At 40.7% G+C, this 19,967-nt stretch overlaps 1 protein-coding gene across 1 annotated transcript in view; it reads right to left on the bottom strand.

Annotated features, from left to right (window-relative positions):
• RFX8 (regulatory factor X8) overlaps positions 1 to 19,528 on the bottom strand; it is a 28,913-nt gene extending 9,385 nt beyond the window's left edge. The window contains exons 1-10 of the mRNA XM_054382605.1: positions 19,306 to 19,528; positions 15,823 to 15,941; positions 13,101 to 13,162; positions 10,780 to 10,866; positions 5,964 to 6,026; positions 4,356 to 4,419; positions 3,218 to 3,352; positions 3,055 to 3,132; positions 2,428 to 2,541; positions 1,377 to 1,527 (exon numbers count right to left, since the gene is read on the bottom strand). Of these exons, the coding sequence (XP_054238580.1) occupies positions 1,377 to 1,527; positions 2,428 to 2,541; positions 3,055 to 3,132; positions 3,218 to 3,352; positions 4,356 to 4,419; positions 5,964 to 6,026; positions 10,780 to 10,866; positions 13,101 to 13,162; positions 15,823 to 15,941; positions 19,306 to 19,528 (1,096 nt within the window). The remainder of the gene's footprint in view (positions 1 to 1,376; positions 1,528 to 2,427; positions 2,542 to 3,054; positions 3,133 to 3,217; positions 3,353 to 4,355; positions 4,420 to 5,963; positions 6,027 to 10,779; positions 10,867 to 13,100; positions 13,163 to 15,822; positions 15,942 to 19,305) is intronic.
• Between the last annotated feature and the right edge of the window lie 439 nt (positions 19,529 to 19,967).

Raw genomic sequence — 19,967 nt, 5'->3', positions numbered from 1 at the left:
ATATTTTACAGTCTAAAAGACTTTAATGAAGAAAGATGTTTTAAGTTAGAAAGTAGATCCCTGTGGGAGCTGCAGAGGGCAACAGAAGAGAGCACAGTGGGAGCACTAAGCCAACATTATGGGCTGGGGACCCATGCAATTTAAAGCTTGCAAGCAGAAGCAGCCCAGATCACCATTTTACCTTCACTGCAAATCTGTTAACCTATGACACACAGAAATAGTGCTTCCAACATTTTTTTACATTAAATACTTCTTAATCAAGACTAATATTCTTTCACATGTATGGTTAAAGTGAATGAAACCAATGTTAATTCTAAACCTCCTATATACCATTTAAAGGGTTTACATGTCCACTTTTATCTATAATTCTGCAGCACTTCTTATAAGAGTTGGTTTCTTTGGTTCTATTTTCTCCTCTTACAATATGTTGCAATTATGGGAAGTGTGGTGCAAGAATATCCTTTTAAAGACCAAAATGTAAAATATCTGATTCTTAGTTACCAGAAGATCAAATATAAAGCAACTTACAAACTTCTGTAGACAGGCAGTATGGTTCTCAAGGGAGAATTTCTGTTTCTCTGAAGTTTGTACAAACCAGAAAGACTGGGATGCATATACAAGGTGTTGCAGGTGATTAATTATGTATATTTCCATGCACACACATTTTAGATTGCTCTGTCAAGCATTCATATGTATGAAATGCCAGAATTAAGACTGTGTGCAAGTCTTTTGTGAGCATATTAATGCTAATACAAGTTTTTGTATTAGCCCTACTTTGCTACTGAGGGGTTGGTCTTCATTCAGTGGGCAACTGAGTAACTGTGTTTTGAGCAGAATCTCCAGTGTCATACATAAATACATGTATGTATGTACACACATATTCACAAACACTTATACTCACACCTTTGTATAGTACAGATTTTTTTCAACTCCCTCCCCTAATGACAGAGTTGTATTTTCCCTGTGGAACTGTGGATTTTTGAACTGTGCTACAGCCATTAATTTATTTATCTATAGTAAGCCACTTGCAAGGTGAAGAGACAGAACAATACCAACATTTCACAAGGCAGACTGCATGATATTCACTCACAGCCAAAGTGATCACGGCAGATCTCAAGAAACAGATCTTTCAAAAGATTCAAGTATACTTTAATTTACCATGAATTGGAAATAATTTTGGCTTAAACTTATTCTCACATGTTATCTGAGACTATTTATTTTTAACTGTATCCTAACTAACTCTAGTCCTCACTACTATCAAAGTTACATCAGCTAAAAAAGCTTTAAAAATAATTTCTGTAAAAGTCTTCTAACACAATCTTCACTGCAGTTTAAGCAGATTATTTTATGAAATTCTCTGTATTACCGAAACATACCTTCAGATTTAGATGTTTGGACCAGTAATGGAAATCCTGCCAAAGCATTAAGCAGCCAATCTTCCACGTTTTTACTGAACAATTTGACTGACATTATGTGTTGCACGGGCACCTCCTCCATGAAATCGTGAAGTAGGATGTTCTCCATTTCCTAGAATACCAGTTCATGGAGCTGTACATTATTGGTGTGCTATAAATATTTACAGCAGCATGAAACAAAATGTTATTAATAGTTTAAGTGTAAGTGTAAGTGTAAAAAAGGCTGTTGGGTTTTTTCTTCTAATTAAGCAATAGCTAAGCTACATTTATTAGCAGAAGGAAAAATTCCCTAATGATAAACCTCATTTCCTGAATTAATTACTAGACAGTACTTAACAACCTACTGTAAATAAGAAGCAAAATATTTTGATCAGAAAAATTGCAAATTTCTATATGGAATGTCGGGAGGGGGGGGAATGCAGGAGTCCTCTCAAAGGAACAATAACTTGTAATTTGGAGAACAGTTATCAGTCGAACTTTCAGTTACACAGCCTCACGTCAGAACTGCAGGCCACATTTATAATCATAGAGTCACAGAACTAGTAAGTCTGGAAAAGACCTTTAAGATCACTGAGTCCAACCGTAACCCAACTACCATGACCACTAAACCATGTCCTGAAGTGCCACATCTACACGCTTCTTGACACCTCCAGGGATGGTGACTCCACCATCTCCCTGGGCAGCATGTTTCAATGCCTCACCACTCTTTCAGTAAAAATTTTTTTCCTAATGTCCAATCTAAACCTCCCCTGGCATGACTACAACAGCATATTCTATTAATATTAGAGGTTTTCAAAGGAATATAGAACATCAAAATGGAAATTATCTCAAATTCCTTTCAAAATCCATACTGTGCTCTCTCAGAAGAAGCGAAAGAACAGACTTGAGGTGTGAAAGAAATCCCCTTTGTACAGCACACAAGAAACAGCTGGCCCTTCCCCTCAGGTGCAACTGCCAAAATGGCACAAATACATAATAACATAACTACAACACACAAGTGTGTCTATGGTACCTTGAATAGTTGCCTATCATAGCTTTTGAACAGCTGGCACACATCTGGTGAGGACATCAGCGCTATGCTTTCAGGCTGCAGAGACCTCCAGAAAGACATGATACAGTCTTCCACCTGTCACACAAAGTCCTTTATAAATTTTCACTGATTTTACAGTTATGAAATGTGAGGTGTGATTCATTAAAGCAACACACATATGAACAGAAGCAAAAGAATGACCCTGGAGCTGGGCTTTTTGCCTGGCCTCATCCTGGCTGGGCTCCAGCCTAAGTGGAAGAATTCTGGTAGAACAAGCTGAATCTTGCAAGGTAGCATAAGAAAGAAGAGAGAAACAAAGAAATGTGCCATGGATATAATGAAATATATGCATCTATGGGTTTGTGTTTTGTGCTGGGCTGAGATGCACTGATGTGCCAGGAGTGCTCAGGATATGCCTACAAAGTCATATTCTTGGAACATGTTGTGTTGATTAAGAAGTCCCAAATAATTTGACTGAATGTTTCTTTTGTTTATAAATGACCATCTACCTTAGATCAAACCGTCAAGCAAATAAGCTACACAGAAGCAATTTTATTGTTAGAATTGTATGTTGTTGTCAGAATGAGGTTTATTAAAGCAAAGTCATACCTTGTCAAGCTCACCCTTTCTCACCATGTGTAAAATATCTTGACAGTGGTTGTGATACTCATTGGCAAGCAGTACAACCTGGAGAAGGTAACCAAAAAGAGAGTACAGAAACATCACACAGGCAAAGAGCTAACTCGCTTGCTGACTGAATATTGGAACATACCATTTCGCAGGGGTATTTCCTCCTTAGCTCTTGCTCCCAAAGAAAGAATCTGCTGAATTCAGACCAAGGGTCCTGAAAACTCTCTTGTTCATTCTTCAGATAAATGACAGGTGGAGAATAGTGCAAATTCTTGCTCTTAATGCATCAGAATTTATTTTGAACAATTAAAAAAAAAATCACAATTATCTTGTCAGTTCTGTTAAAGGTATTAAGCACTTTGTTGAAATTGTATAACATGATCTTTTTATAAGACGTATTTCTTAAGAGGAATGTTTGCCCTTCTTTTTTAGAAAGCAGGAGTGGATGAAAGAAGAAAGCATGGGTGACTAAATATTTAAATCCTAAATGGTACATGAATTTAATTTCAAAATCAGTGAATATTTAATGCTGTACATATCTTCTACATATATTTTCTATATCACTCATGTCATAGTTGTAACCTTCTAAATAAGGCTGCAGATAGTTGGCTCTGCTGTCAGGGTGACAGCACATTTCTCATCAGCTGTCATTACATCCACTTCAGAGCACTCATTACTGCACTCAAGTGCTTCATAAAAATAAGACAGACATCCAGTCTCCCCTTTTTTATTCACTTTGGTCCACGTAAGTTTGTTGTTCATACTCTGCTGGCTGACTTCCAACAACCCTGGTGTCAAACCATCCCACAACAGAACACTTAGGGAGAACTGTCATAGGTTCGCCTCATGTCTGCCCTTTTCAGTGAGCAGGAGTTGTGCTCTTTTTTCTTAATAATTTCCTAGTATTTAATTACTTATTGTGACAGTAAACTCTGAGTGTACTGAAAAGACATTGGCTCAGCAGTATGAGGGTGTATTACTGTGGGCCTCAGGCAAGGAATGCTGTGCCCCACTAACTCCCCTAATATTCAAAACCTGGGCTGTCAGCCACAATTTCCACTCTCAACACAGATAAAATTATTTGAGTTGACATTAAGATAACAAAAATATGTAGCTACCAGGTGAAACGTCAATGGGGGAAGTAAGCATTTAGGGGGATTAAGCAAAGATTATTATGAAGAAGATGATGGGTTAACTATATTTCATCAGAACATATTACATAGCAGTTATAATTAAACCGACAGACGTTTTGTTATAATTCTAATGTATCTGAAACTCACTGTTCTGTTTTCTTGGCTCTTGCTTTTGTAACCAGCTGTATCTCCAGAACTGCAGGCGTTTCCACTGTGATAAAAAATACAACAGAACACCCCCCCCCTTCAAAATCTCACCAATTTATTCTGTATTTAGTAAAAAAAATGAGCTCAAACTGAATAGAGTTTGAGCTGGAGCGCAACTCTAGCACGGTGCTAGGCTGGAGCACTGTGTTTGAGAAACAAATTCCGCTCTCTTTCCTATCATTCAGCAGCCCCAGGATTTTCTAACAAGTCTGAAGGCAAATTTTATTAATTTTATGATAAGACTGAACCATTCATTATAAAGATGGCAAGGTGTTAGGCATTTAACAGTGCAGTGTTTTCCAGCTCCTTGCAATGAGATCATGGGTTTCTATTTGTAGTTGCAGTTAATTTGAAATTGTTAGTAATTATAAAGATGCAAATAATGAAAGCATAATCATCCATGTGCTTTGATTTCACAGTAATTCCAGTTTCTGCATCCTGTATCAGTTTAGACAGCATTTTTCTCCAATTGTTCCCCATTTACTTTGAAAGCCTGCCATCATGTTCCACATGGTCAGAATTCAACTAGACCTGCAAACGCTTGACCACTGGCTTTTGGTTGAAAAGGAAGGGGTACAAGCACAACAGGCTGCTTCCTTGCTTTACTGTGCCCTACCTGTTTTGCTGAGGCTAATCCTACAGGAGAGAGAGACAATATTGCTAGTAACAGGGACATAGTGTGAGAGTTGCATTCCTCCAATCAAGCTGCCATCTGCTGCTGACACCTGCTTGCTGTCTATGAAGGCGTTTAAAACTCCAAAGTCCTTTTGGGCTTAGCTATTTTGAAGGGTGATAGGCAGGGGCTTTATAGAAAATGTGCTTCCACTGATAACTGCCAACACTCAGGCTATCTATTCAGATTCTGGCCGCTGGGTTTCACTGCTGTGATATATTATAAACCAGAGTACCATCTTATGTCCCAAAGGGACAGAGGACAACATGTAACAGCTTATCTGCTTGGAAATTCAACCCACTGAAAATGCCTCCTCTCACATCTCTGCTTTCCACAGGATTGACCCTTGGCACCTGAAAAATTACCTTTCCCTCTTCCCCTACTCTCTGCCATGAAGGCGATGCTCCAATGAAAGAACCAAACTGGGCTGCCCAAGAGGGTAGTTGGATAGTTTGGTAATGCTATTGGCATTTTAGAGTTGGTGGCTGAACAAAGGGAAGAATGTGTAAGCAGAGATGTTTCATAACGCTACTTTCAAATGGGTCCTTCCTGCAGATTTCTAAAGCCTGTGAAACAAAATTAATGAGTATTTTTCAGCTCCTGCTTTCCCTGAGAAGGCGGCCAGCTGTATCTTCTGCTGCTGCTACTATGGCAACACATATCAGCATCACTCTGCACCAGTGGGCCGGCTCCCCCAGCAAGCTGGCTCTCCCTTTCCCCCCACCATGGGGATGGTGAGGTGTGAGAAGAGGTACTGCATGGGTCCTCCTGTGCCCCAGCAGCCAGCTGGGAGCTCAGTGATGATTAAGTGTAAATCACTATGAAAAGCTAACATCTGTGTGCTCCCATGGTTAGTAAAGGGAGGTCAGACTCACCTAGGGCCTGCAGAAGTGCTAGGCTGCCAAGCAGAGCTGCTTGCTTTCCCCGAAGAGCTGTGCCTGGGTTAAGACAGGACACACAAAAGAGGAGGTGGGTGAGAAAAGCGGGTGACAGCAAAATCACAAGGACTTTCACCATATCTTTTGCAAAGTTTGGATGATGCTGTAGCATGGGAACTAGAGCTAAAATGGGAAATAGAATGGTGGGGATAACAAAAAGACTAACAGAAGAGGTGAAAGGAAAGGACAAAGTATAAATGAAAGGAGGGAGGGTGGTGAATGTGCATGCAGTTAACTGTCAGATTAGAAAAGACAATTTGCTGTAATTATATCAGATTTTTTATTTAAAATTTGTTGATTTGCATCACTAAAAAGAACCTCAAACTTTTATCTATTATTAGAATCAAAAATTAACTGTTATGAAACCAAAATTAGCTGGCTTTTTTAAATACTACTCTAAGCCAGAGTCCATTTTTACTGAGAGTTTATCCTTAAAGCTCTTATAGAGGCCCTCCCTTCCTAAAGAGCACTTTATCATAATGCAAATCAGTAAATACTGCATTCCATTAAATCTCTGGGGACCCCATTGGTTACAGTTGTGCTTATTTACACAACTTTTGTAATATCATCATCAGAGCTGTGGTACATGTCTTCAAAAAAACCCGATTTCTAAATGAACCAGTTCACAGGTGCTGTGGAGAGCAGCCAGGCAGAAAGGGACCTGGGGGTACTGGTTGACAGCCGCCTGAACATGAGCCAGCAGTGTGCCCAGGTGGCCAAGAGAGCCAATGGCATCCTGGCCTGCATCAGGAATAGTGTGACCAGCAGGAGCAGGGAGGTCATTGTACCCCTGTACACAGCACTGGTTAGGCCACACCTTGAGTACTGTGTCCAGTTCTGGGCCCCTCAGTTTAGGAAAGATGTTGAATTGCTGGAGCATGTCCAGAGAAGGGCAACGAGGCTGGTGAGAGGCCTTGAGCACAAGCCCTATGAGGAGAGGCTGAGGGAGCTGGGACTGTTTAGCCTGGAGAAGAGAAGGCTCAGGGGTGACCTCATTGCTGTCTACAACTACCTGAAGGGAGGTTGTAGCCAGGAGGGGGTTGGTCTCTTCTCCCAGGCAACCAGCACCAGAACAAGAGGACACAGTCTCAAGCTGCGCCAGGGGAGGTTTAGGCTGGAGGTGAGGAGAAAGTTCTTCACAGAGAGAATGGTTGGCCATTGGAATGTGCTGCCCAGGGAGGTGGTGGAGTCACCATCCCTGGAGGTGTTCAAGAGGGGATTGGATGTGGCACTTAGTGCCATGGTTTAGATAGTCATGAGGTTTAGGGTGACAGGTTGGACTCGATGATCTTTGAGGTCTCTTCCAGCCTTCTTGATTCTATGATACTATTCTATGATTCTATAAGAGTATTCTCACCACTTATCATGGAAATACATTCCAGCCCAGGCAACCAATATTTTCAAGGCGCCACTAACTGTCAAAAGACAAATGCCTCTTTGTAGTCAAAGGCACACCATTATAATCTTACTACCATTTCTATGACAGCAACGATCATAGCTCCCAACCTGCCAGATCTGTTACTGCCCTAGTTCCTCACTACCAGCACTGTGTCAATTGTTAACTATCTCAATATAGTCAAGAAATATTCTTTTCTGCAATCAGAGAGAATGGATCATAGTTTTGAAACTGTTCCTCTCTTCATCAGCCCACAGGCTGGGTAGATGCCCGGCTGAGGCTGGATTGTGTGTTCTGCTTTCCCTTCAGGTAGGTGCAACAGAAAAAGCATCTGTATATTAGATTCTATTCAGACGTGAGAGGGAGCAATAGTTATTTAGGACACATTCACTACTCAGATATCCCTTCTATCTGCCAGAGGGAAATGGCAACCAGACAGACAACTATATTCCATTAGTAGGAACTGGTCCACAGACCAGCATTTGGACTGCACTGAAATAGTGTATAAAAAATCTTCTTCACCGTAAATTGGAAATTTCCACACCAACACACTCTCAAGAACTGAGATGTTATGGATGAAATAGCCATTCTGCAATTATTTGATTACCTCTGCAAGGGCAAAATTTGTTCTTGCAGGTAGAAAACTCTTTTAAGTTTTCATTATTCTTTTTCTAATAGAAAAAAATCTGGAATCTATTATTGCTGGCTTTATCAATGTCATTGGATCATGAAAAATTAATTGTGATTTCAAAAAGTACTGAACTCTACTGAGAGGACAGTAAAGATGACGTATTTCCTGATGTTTTCCTATTTTTTACAAAGAATGTACAAAACTCAATACAGATGGGAAAAAAAACACCTCACTTATTTGGTTGAAGCTGCTGCTTATTCTGCATGTGACCTAATTATTTCTTTCAGAGTTGTACTATTCATACTTCTCTGGCTGTTTTGTTCTCTTTTTCCTGCTTTCCCTTTTTCCCCCCCCCTGCTGTCCCTAATCAGACAAATAATTCTGACATTCAGCTGCCCAGGTGTTGCAGTCCTGCATGCTGGCTAGGGATAGGGACTCGTGGCTGAGAAGGACTCTGGTTGAGAGTGGAAACTTCTAGTTTCAGCTATCTGGCTTTGCACAACTTAGTGACTTCTTATAACTGTCTTGGAGGAAGCATCAGACAATATAATTTTGTAGATAAAACTTTTTCATTGCAACTGGAAATATGATCTTTGTCTGAATACAATCTCATACTTAATTTGATTTTTGTTGGTTGTTGTTTTTTTAATCTGAAAAGTTATCTCAAGAAACCAGATCAAGATCACCAGATGACTGTTTGATGTCAGTCTGTTCCTTTGAATACACCTCTTTTTCCTTGGTTTGACCAAATTAAATATTAAATCTCCTTCTCTGGAGATATTCAAGACCTGCCTGGATGTGTTCCTGTGTGATCTGGTGTAGATGAACCTGCTCTGGTGGTGGGGGGTGGACTGGATGATCTTTCGAGGTCCCTTCCACCCCTAACATTCTGTGATTCTGTGAAATACAGTTTTTAGGAGGAGGTGTCCAGGTAGGCCTCTCTGGCAGCTGCCGGAGAAGCGGAGGAAGGCCAGCAGCCAGTGCAGCAGCTCCCCTGCGGTTAAGCATGGCCTGCATTGTGTTCCCCACCCCATCAACAAACAGGCCTTGTTTCTGTGAAGAGGGCCCAGGACACAAGCTCTGCTTCAGGCTCCCAGCAGCGGCTGAACATCTTGTTTCTGCACCAGCTCTGGAGTTAGTCAATATCACTTCTTTGGTGCCTCTTACTTTTTGTAATATTTCCTCATGTTTCTACTCTGGGAGGAAAATGAGCAACAAGTCAAATCGTTCTGCTCTCTCTCCACTCTTCTATGACCGGAACTAGCAGCTCTCCTACCATGTCCAGCAGGATTGCTGTTTTCAAGGGACGCTGGAAGGGAAACCCCTTTCTTTCCCTGACAAAGACAGACCAGCAGAGACTTAGCCAGACAGCTGCAATGTTACTTCAGCAGAGGCCAAGGCCCCTTCCTTGTTACAGATGTGAAATCTTAGGCCTGTTCTGGTTATACTGGGTGCATGGGTAGCAAGGCTTATCACTTCAGTAAAGATGTCATGGGAAATGAGCCTTGAGTTATCTATGAATAATTTGTTCGGTCTCACAACAACCAACTGCCACTTGAACCTGATCCTCTGCCCTGTCCCATCCATTACTGTGGTCATTCTACGAACTTCTGCAACCCTACTCTGCTAGAAGCCTGTGGAGAAAGGCAATAAACCTATGGGTATAATTTTTCCATGATCTTGTACAGCATAAGCTTCTGTAACTATAATATAAAATATCCCATACACTGAAACACTTTTAGCATCACTAGAATATCTGGATGCCTAATAGGCTGAGTTTCATCCCTCTAATCTTCATGCTATAGAAAAATACTGTATTTGCATATAAAAGAAGGGAAACCAAAGTGCAGAATGTATCCATAAGCACATTAAAGTCTGTAAGAGTGTGATGATGTGAGCCTTGTCTCCAAAATCTAAGGTATAGGTTGCACCTATTTTTATTCTCCTGTGCATTTAAAAGGAGTGTAAAACTGTTACAGAGTGGCAGCATTTTCCTTCTTTTTTTTTTCTTCCCCCTCCTGCCATGGAGAGGTACAAATCTGTTGTTTATTTCAACCATGAGCTTAACCTTAAGAACTCTTCTTGCTGTACCACACTTATGTCTACAATTTAGTATTTTACATTCATCAATTATTTTTATATATTGTAATATTTGCAATCAGCTTATACTTATCATATACATCTTCTTGTTCCTTTACAAGAAGTGATTTTAGAATCTGAAATTTTAAAACAGAGGGAGGGAAGCATTTTTTAAGTAATATGCTTCATTGTTTCAAGTAGTTAAAAAACCCAGGTAACATGATTGTGTGTAGGACTCTTCATAACAGTGCAGTCATTTACACTTTAATACGTATCTCTTCAGCCTACTATTTAATATGGAAGGTGCTACAATATCATGAAATGAATTAAATATGTTTATTTGAGGTCCTATTTAGAGTCTCACTACATGAAGCTCTTCTTTTAGGTTTGGCATGAGTTTCCTACTCTTAAGATTGACATGGCTAAAATGTTGAGTTCAAGGAAGCTGGATTAGGCAGAGCTCCATTTCCAAAATGGAGCTTCCCTATAACAGTGCAGTACTTAATGGCACTTTTATAGTATACATAATAATAATAAAAATATAATACTGCTGTCTACTTTCAACAAATGATTTACAAGACTTTTATGTACAGACAATATATAGACTGTTGTGACATTTTATGATTAAAACATTGTAAAAAGCAAACCTGTGATAATCTTTTTCAGACAGAAGAAAGCAATAACGTGCATAAATGGAAGAATTCTCCCTGATAGCTATTCCAGCGTAATGATACCTAGAAAATAAATTTAAAAAAAATTAACTGATAACTGTATGATTTTCAACAGCAAATAATTCACAACCCTTCTTTGAAAGCAGATGATTATTCTATTTAAGCAAAAAAAGACCAAATTCTGTTGAAAATTTATTTTCCCCTTGTCATGGGTTAAGTGGAATATCTGCCGCTCTTACTCAAAACCATCCTGCCTCATGCCAATTTCGAAATGAAAGTGCTGGCTGGAGCAAAGTATTATATGGCTTGAGTTCAGATTGTAACATGAGAGGTTTCCTGTTCTTGTTGCTGCTTTTGGGTTCCAGGTTTCAGGTGTTGGGAACAGTGGTGAGAAGGGTGGGAATTGGCTAGTTCCCTGGTTTTCTGATTTATGCTATTGCTTTCCTGTTTTATGCTGCACTTTTGTTTCTGCAAATAGGCTAAACCTAGGCAGTTGTGCATTATATTATTAGCTAAGGTAATTGTGCATTGTATTATTATTATCTGTTTTGCTCAGCAAAATTTTTTATCTCATCTCTATTTATCTCAACCCAGAGTTCTTGTGTGTTAGTTTTTCCCTCACTTCTGTGTTGTAGGGAAACAGGCAGGCTCACTTTAACCTGTTACACTCCTACGGAAGGTAATAGCACAAACTCTTTACAAACAAATTTTAACAGGTTTTGCCCTGGAATAACACCATCTTCTAAACAAAAAGTCAGTGAATGGCATGCAACAGATTTTTAAAGGGCAATTAGTGAAGTCAGGGACCAGAGTGTCAGCTGAGAGAGGTCCCTGTATCCCTATGGAAGTTTAATTATTTAGCACAGTGTTTCTGCAGCCATTCACAATAGCTTAGGGACTGGATAGCTCATAGTATCATAGAAGCACAGAATGGTTTGGGTTAGGAAACACTTTAGAGACCATCTAGTTCAAATCACCCTGCTATAGAGAGGGACATTTTTAACTAGCTCAGGCTGCCCAAAGTACCATCCAGCCTGGCCTTGACTGATGCCAGGCAATAGACATCCATAACTTCAGTGGGTGGCCTGTTCCAGTGCCTCACCACCTCACACTAAAGAATTGCTTCCTTATGTTTAGCCTATACCTACCCTCTTTCATTTTAAAGCCATCACTACAAGTCCTTGTGAAAAATCCCTCTCTGTTTTGTAGACCCATGTCATATCAAGCTAAAACCTCAGAGACCTGTCACACCTTCTCTAAGGTTTATCTCGACCTCGGTCAGCAGCAGTCAGAATCGCCGTCCCTGATACCCAACTGGCTCTTCCCAGGCTGAGTCACTGGGAAGCCAAGGGAGCAGTGCAGCAGTTTGAGGCCACCAGCAGCCGGCAGAGGGTAACCTTCTGCTGATGGAAAGTGAGAACGTGGAAGCTGGGGGCTGTCACGCCTCGTCCCAAATCCTGTCAGCTACAAGGAGAAGCCTAGGAGTGTTTGTGGTGAGGCACTCCCAAAATAAAGTATCTCACTCGATCAAACTGAAAGCAGGTTCAGACTAGTGGAGAAAAGTTGCAAATCAAGTAAGGGCACGTCAGTCTCAAAGCTAGCACTTGAAAGCTACTCAAAATGCTTGTAAAATTACTGTGTCTCAATGCCCTTAAAACATCCCTTTTTTTTCCAGTAAGGACATTTAGAGTGTGATTATAAGTTTGGACATTGAATCAATGAAAAAGTATCAAATTCTGTGCTCTAAAAGAAGAGAGAAGAGGTGAAACAAAGTAATGCAGGAGGAAGGTCTGAGATGGTCTGCTTTAAATGGTTTTAAACAGTTTACGACATTTCCGTTGGCCACTGTTACACGTTGTGTCACTCCATAGACGTGCAAAGATGAAAAGCACAACACAGACATTAATCACAGCTGCCACCCCAGTGCATCCTGGAGCTAGGCTTTCCTGACCTTGTGTCTCAAGCTCTGAGTAAGATTGCAATGTCTGACGGATGCCTCATACAAACCATGCTATAATAGCCAGTACAAATTGGAGCACTAATTTTTTTTAATCAGTCTGATCTGGAATTCGTGCCCTACCAAAGCAGCTCTGATGTGGTGATTTTCATAGAATTAACTGTATTTTAAAATACTTCATGACATCACAAATCACTCTGGATATTGCAATGCATTGCAAATTTACAACCAACAATTCAGCTGCTGTATTATACTGCTGAAGCTGAACATTTATCCATTTTCAAATTTTATCAGAGCAGTTATAAATAACTTATTTAAACAAAGGAAGCAACCCAAATACCTGGCATTCCTTCTTTTGCCCAGTCTTCTTGTCCTTAGACCTGGGAAAACTAATCTAATAAGCTGAAAAAACAAACAGAATATTAGAGACATTTGGCAAATTAATTCTAAAACACAAAAACCTATCTGCTATGTTTTGTTCTCATTAATTGCTTCCTTTGCTTTCCATCTTTGCAGGCTAATACCTGTTCTTGCCTCTCAAATGGTAACTGTTGCATTGAGCTCAATCACACTTTTTTTTTTGATCCAAAGTTAAGCAATTTAAGGGATTAGCTTCCTCAGGTAGGAATTTTTTTAGACTAGTCTGTTTTATCTTGCACTGAAACACAGTCAGTGCACACACCAGGAGACCACCCACAGTTGGGTGGATATATCAGATAGGGGAACTTGGAGGTGCCATGATTCCCCAGTACTGTGCTAGTCCTGCAAACCTTGCTTATTTGTGCAGAACTTACACAAGGGACTTTGCCTACCTGCTTACTTTTGTAAGGAGTACTTGCAGAATAGGGCCTGACTTGTTTATTTTAAAAGGACCTGAATCATCAAGCTGCAAAACAACGTTTTTGGCCACCTCACCTCAGTAGTGAATGTGAACTGACGTCATGCAGCATTTGTCAAGGTTAGGCCTTGTAGAGTAGTAAGATACTGTCAGGGTAATAATCTACTTCACTGTGATTATTCTGCATGAACTGTCCTGTGAAGACAGAGACTAGCCCAGGACAGCTGGAGCTAACATTCCTTATGCAGCAAGAACCAAAGACAGAGTATGCAGCTTTAGCAAGGAGTGAGGAGAGCCTCTGCTCAGCAAGCAGAAAGCTTGAACTCTGCAAAGTGCACTTTGCTGGCCCAAAGGCCTGCTAAAGGGCAAATTTCCCCAGCTCACACTAATGTGCACCTCCAGTTTTAATGGTGCTGGAGTGGTTCTATTCTTCACATTCCTGCACTCACCCACACCAGCTGTCCCTTTTCTCAAGCTGGTGTTCAAGCATAATGCCAAATAAGGCAGCCTATGAAACTAGGGCTTCTGTGGCATGGTGCATTTGGGCAGAGGGATAGGGCAGATGAGATTAGCAGTGTCTTAAATCACCACAGTTTGATTCACACAGGGCTTGACTACAAAAGTCCTTACAGTCCACGCTCATGTTATGTGGTCAGGTTACTACAGCTTGATGAATTATTAATAGCTCAGCCCATTAGCTAGGCTGTGGTAACTGATTACACGTACACCTTCAGTTCAAACCAGGGTTGCTGCAGTTCCCGCCTTCCTAAACCTCTTACTTCAACAGTCCCATCTCCTGCTATATAGAAGGACAGACCATTTCAATACACTGGGGAGCTGTATCCCAGCTTGCTCACTTGGGATGTGTTAACTTGCACTGCAAGGCACTGGGTCAGTTAAGGCTGTAAGCAAACATTTGCAAGCACCAGCCTATAGCAGCTATGGCTCATCAGCTAAGCTCTTCTGCGTGACCAGACTCACGCTTCATCCATGCCTGTCCCAACTTAAAAGTAAAATGTATTAACTTAAACCACAAAAAGGCTTTGCTTACAGATGGCAACTCAAATCATGCTGGAGCACCTGAAAGCATGCAGACAGGATGGGATTAATCTCACCTATGTGGCTACAAGGTATAGCTGTTTAAGCTAGTCGCTGCAGACTCAGTAGTCAATGGAAACAAAAAAAACCAACAGGCAGTTCCAAGGCACTGCCTGAGATGACTCATTTTAGGGTAAGAGGAATCATATGTACTCCATTGTCTACCAAGAGATTGTAAGGTGACTAGCTTCATAGCAGGCATCTGCACTAGATCAGGCATATTCTACCCATGGGTTTAGCTGATGATCCATTAAGCTATGGTAATAAATCACACTGGATTACTCAATCAAATCTTAAGTAAAGATGATACAACTTACCCAGTAAAAAAAAAATTTAAATTCAGCTGAATTGAGATAAATGATTCCTAAAATGAGGTTATCTGCATAAATGGAATTGATTTCAGGTACAACTTTTATTTAAATTGTGTTGGTTTTGTGTTAAAACAATGCGTAGTATCTCCTAACATGAACAATAATAGAACAAAATTATCAGTAAAAATAGGAAATTCTGAACAAAAAGGCTGGACCAATTAATAATGACAAGGCATTCTTCCTTCCTTAGTTTGTTAAATAAAATTTAATAGCTATGAGTGTTTGTTGCAGCTGGGATTTCTAAGTGGCAGTTGCTCTGTGAGTTCTAACAACTTCCATGCAGTGGAAAAGTGGAACTGTTTGAAGGAGATTAGGTTTTACATCTATATTTGTTTTGCTTGGATGATTCTATAACAACTTTTTTAATGTGTTTGGAGAAAAAAAATCTTTGTAAGTATATTTAAAAAGGAAAGTATAAGATTATGTAACAATCATCAGGGCGGGTCTTCTAAGGACAGAAGAATCAGCTCCTCAGGATGAGTTTATTAACCTTGTACTGTTTACTCTGGTAAGCTTTTTAAAATATATTGTCAAAATAAATCTTTTCTAGTACAACATACACCAGTTCCTTGAAGAAAGTAAACTCCACCACAAAGAACAGGATAACATTGCCTACATTAGATCTTACCACAAATACATTAGAAAAGATTGATTCTTCTCTGTTACTTAATCTCTTTTGACATATACATTTGATTATCAGATTTTCTGTTCTGGTATCTCTGCTTCTTATCTTATATGTCCTCTCTCTTCTGTACCTTTCCAAAAGTGGCTGAATTTACTCGATACTTGGGCTCTGGACTGCAGCTTTCCATATACAATTCATACAGTAGCCAACGGGGTATAGTGCATCCTTCACACAGACAGAAATTATCAGCTATCCTTTAAAAAAAAAAATCAATTGGTTTATGTCAGAATTAGAAGAAAGAATTGTTAGCTTGTGATTGTAAAGAGCTCACCAGTTTTACCGTGTACCCTAAAAGAGTTGCTCTGATTTTATGGAATGTAGAATAAAACAAAACAAAACAAACAAAAACCCCATACCAAAACCAAACCAAAAACCCCCTACCTGCTTTTATGTTAATATGCATTCTGGGAAAAAAAATTACACATCTTGTATAGCTATGGATATTCTGTGTGTGGTTTTAAGTTCTACTTTCCCGGTTTCCAGAGTGTAAGAGAGGTCATGTTAGAGACTGCTAAGAAATTAATTATATTTCATAGTTTTTAATAAAAACATACAACTTAGTAGTATCATTATAACAGTAACATAAATACACAAAATATTAGCGTTTCATTAATAGGGTATAACTTTGATGTCCTAATTACAGAGATGTTCACTACATCAAAGATAAGTATATGAATATTTTTCCATCTAAAATGATGTTTCGGGATGAAGAGTGCCCAAACTATGAAAGACCAAATTCTGTTTTCATACAGCCTCACTGATTTTAGCTTAAGTGAATATGAGAAGAGATTTGAATTTACAGTTACTGTGTAACAGAACTGCCAGGACTGTAACAGGTTTAGGTGTTTAAATGCTCATTCTCTGGCCAAATCCCCTATTCATCCCACTTATCACAATTGCCATAGCTAAGAAAATACAACTACTTTTGCAAATAAGGTGAGGAAGACGTAAACTTAGTAATTTATTAGCTTAAGGTATCACCCTCACCGCAAAAAAAAAAAAAAGGACCTTTAATTATGATATAATGCCAATGGTTTCAATATCAGAACAGCTTCCTGCATCACAAATACAGGAGCAAAGCTGGAACAAAGAAGCGAGAGATTAATCTGCAAAGCATGACACACTTTGATCATATGACAGTGTTTTCTTACTGTGACTCTGCTTCCGTTACCAAATGATTTGTGCATATTTAGTTAATTTATCAGCTGAATGCTACTGCAACACAGTGCCAGTTCCTCACTATGTCTTTACTGCAAATCAAGCTGGTTGTGAAAGCAGACTTTTCATAATCATGAAGTGAGATAATCCAGTTGGATTTTAAATCAGCATCCCCTCTCTTATTAGTAGCCTGATTTCTGGCAGCCCAGCATTTATCTTTCTGTACTACCTGTATTGGCAGTAGAGAGTGGATAAGGTCTTTGGTGAACTGGCTTGCTAGAAATGACCGAGCAAGGACATGATAACTGTGCAGCCTGATGATGTCTGCCTCACCTTTTATTCATGCCCTTTCTCCAGGCAAGAAGGCTGACTGCCTCCCCCAAGTTTTCATCTCCCTAACAAGAGGCTCCAAAATACTTCACTTTTACCTCCTTGGAGCCCATCTTCTTAACAATTCAAGAGGATGGTGCTGCCAAGCACTGGGGCTGAGCTGTCCTGTGCTCTCTGCCAGCTTCTCAACACTTCCAGCCCCACCACCCAACAGCAAAGGCTTCAGGGCTAGACATGAGTGGGGACCAGCACCAAAAATATGGGATCTAATGCATTAATGGGGTCCCTTCCAATGGGGTGCATTCTAAGATTCCCATCAGGGGGATGAAAAATAAGTAACATTTATTTTAGATGAGAGCCCTGACTGAGCTCTGTCTGCCAGCAGGCAGAAATGCTTGTTTCTTCTAGAGCAACCATCTCAAGCCCCTTTGTAATTGAGTAGTCCCAGAGGAGATTAAACCTAAGACCAAATTCATCCTTAATATAACATCACAAAAGTCATTGGAAGTGCAGCAGAAATTAATTCCTGCCTCAGCAACTACTTTCTGCCAACAGTTTTTAACTCAGCATTTAACTATTTAATGATAAAATACATGGGGATTAAATTCCATGAATTTGTCATCTGTTAGACTGCCATCCTTTTTCAAGTAACATGTCAAACACATTCTTAGTGCTGACACATAATGCAAAAATGTTGTCTATCAAGAAAAAAAATTCACACGGAAAAGAGTACAGTACTCATCCTCTTGCCCATTAACCCCAAGGTTCCCAAAACCTGAGTGTTTATGGCACACATCAAACCAAAACTCATAATAAAGGCAATAAAATCAAAAGGAAAAGGTAATAAGGGAAGAAGACAGAGCTTAAAGAAAAATCACACAGGGAAAGACCTCCTCCAGTTATCTGCTACTTATCCATGCTTTCTATGTGGTTTGTTGTCTGATCAGTTCTAGGACCTCACAAAGACTTCAGGTTTTGGGGGTTTGCCACTTGTTATATGCGAACTGTTGGCATTATACAGGTTTGCATGTATGCTGTTAAACCACTTCTGGAGCTGAATATTTAAAAATTGTCAAAACACAAAAAGGTGATTCAGAAGGTTGTTGTGACGAAAAGGCTCATCAGATCACCCTTTCAGGGACTGGTTATGGTTCAGTTTTACAGAGTGTCTCAAACTCATTGGATGACCTTGAATGGATCTCTTCCTTCAGTCCTTTTAAAATGGAAGAAATAAAATCTGTGTCACAGCAAAAGCACAGACTAACTCCCACTGCTCAGGTGTTACTGAGAGGGGGAATAAAAGTATTTAAGACTACTTGCTGTCACAGTAAGTTTGCTTGCATGTACTTTGACACTATTTACTAGTTGGACTCATCTGTGCTTTGGGATGCAAGAGAAACCACGTTTTTCTCTTTGGCTGTTACACACAGATCACACTCTTCTCAAAGCCCAAGAAAATGATGGTGGCAATCTTATTCTACCATAGGAAATATCTCACTGGGGAGTTCAACTGCTACCATCACCTCAAGGAAACATAACCTGAGAGAATGTCAATGACTCAGCATCATTGTCAACTGTGTCACTAACTGTGCAGCCTTGCAGCCACCCAAGGCGTGCTGTAAAAGCGTGCCAACTGAGAGTGGTCCATGTGGGGATGTTCCTCACCAGCTGCTTTGCAGCATCACCTCAAGTGAACGCAACACAGAAGCCAGATTGTAGTGAGTGAGTAGGCTGAGACAGATCCCCCTTTCCTCCACATCAGTAAGCTTTGTGGTGGGAGGAGTACTTTGAGAGAAACTTCCCTGCTTTCATGGCATCGTTTATGAACCACCGTGATGAAGGGGCCTTTGCAGCAAAACAGGCTTTCACCCAACGCAACCGCGGTGTCACAGGTCAGATTCCTACCCCCCCCCCCCCCCCCCCCCCGGTAACAAAGCCACCCAGCAGGTCCTGCGAGTCCCACGGCGAGGAGGGGAGAGCAGTCGCCCTAGCCCCTTCCACCCTCAGCCAGGACCTGCCCAGCTGCTCGGTCCCCGCTGCGGGGAAGGAAGGGGGCAGCACGCACCAGCAGATGATGGAGAAGTGCAGGACAGCGGTGCGGCTGTCCCTGGCCGTCTCGGACGGTGCCATGCCGGGCCAGGCCGTGCTATGCGTGTGCTGGGTGGTGGCGGGCCGTTGGGCGCTGGCCGTTGGGTACCGGCCAGCGAAGCCGGTTCCCGGTCGCGGGACGGCGGCACACCCAGCCCGGCCCCCGCCCGCCGCCCGGCCCCGCCGAGGGCGATCTGCATCTCTAGGGCAAACGCCAGCCGCGGTGCAGCCGTTGTGGCCAAACACGCATTTTTTTTTTCTTAGGAACAGCAGTTGAGAAAATGACTTGCATGGAAAGGTACAAAGGTACAAAATACGCCGGAAAGAGGTGTAAGTGAAAATTGTGCGGCAGTAAGTTTGAATGTCACAAGTGCCATCTTAATAATAAATTTTGCACACCTTTAAACATTATTTTCAGTGTTTTCTACAAGAATGCTGTAAACTCCCATAATTGTTTAATTTCTCTTTGATATAGACAGATGAAAGGGCTGTCTGCTCCACTGAAACCCTGTAAGCACTTTTCCACTGCGAGTATCCATTATGCAAAATGAGCTTTACGGCCATGTGACTGGTGAACATAAATTATGTATGGCTGGAGCATCTAAAAGCTTCCTAGTGGATGGCATTGGGTTACATCAG

Source organism: Indicator indicator, chromosome 1 (genome assembly GCF_027791375.1).
Source record: "Indicator indicator isolate 239-I01 chromosome 1, UM_Iind_1.1, whole genome shotgun sequence".
Lineage (NCBI taxonomy): Eukaryota > Metazoa > Chordata > Aves > Piciformes > Indicatoridae > Indicator > Indicator indicator.
Note: the sequence above shows the minus strand (reverse complement) of the source record. Positions and strands in the feature narration are given on the sequence as shown.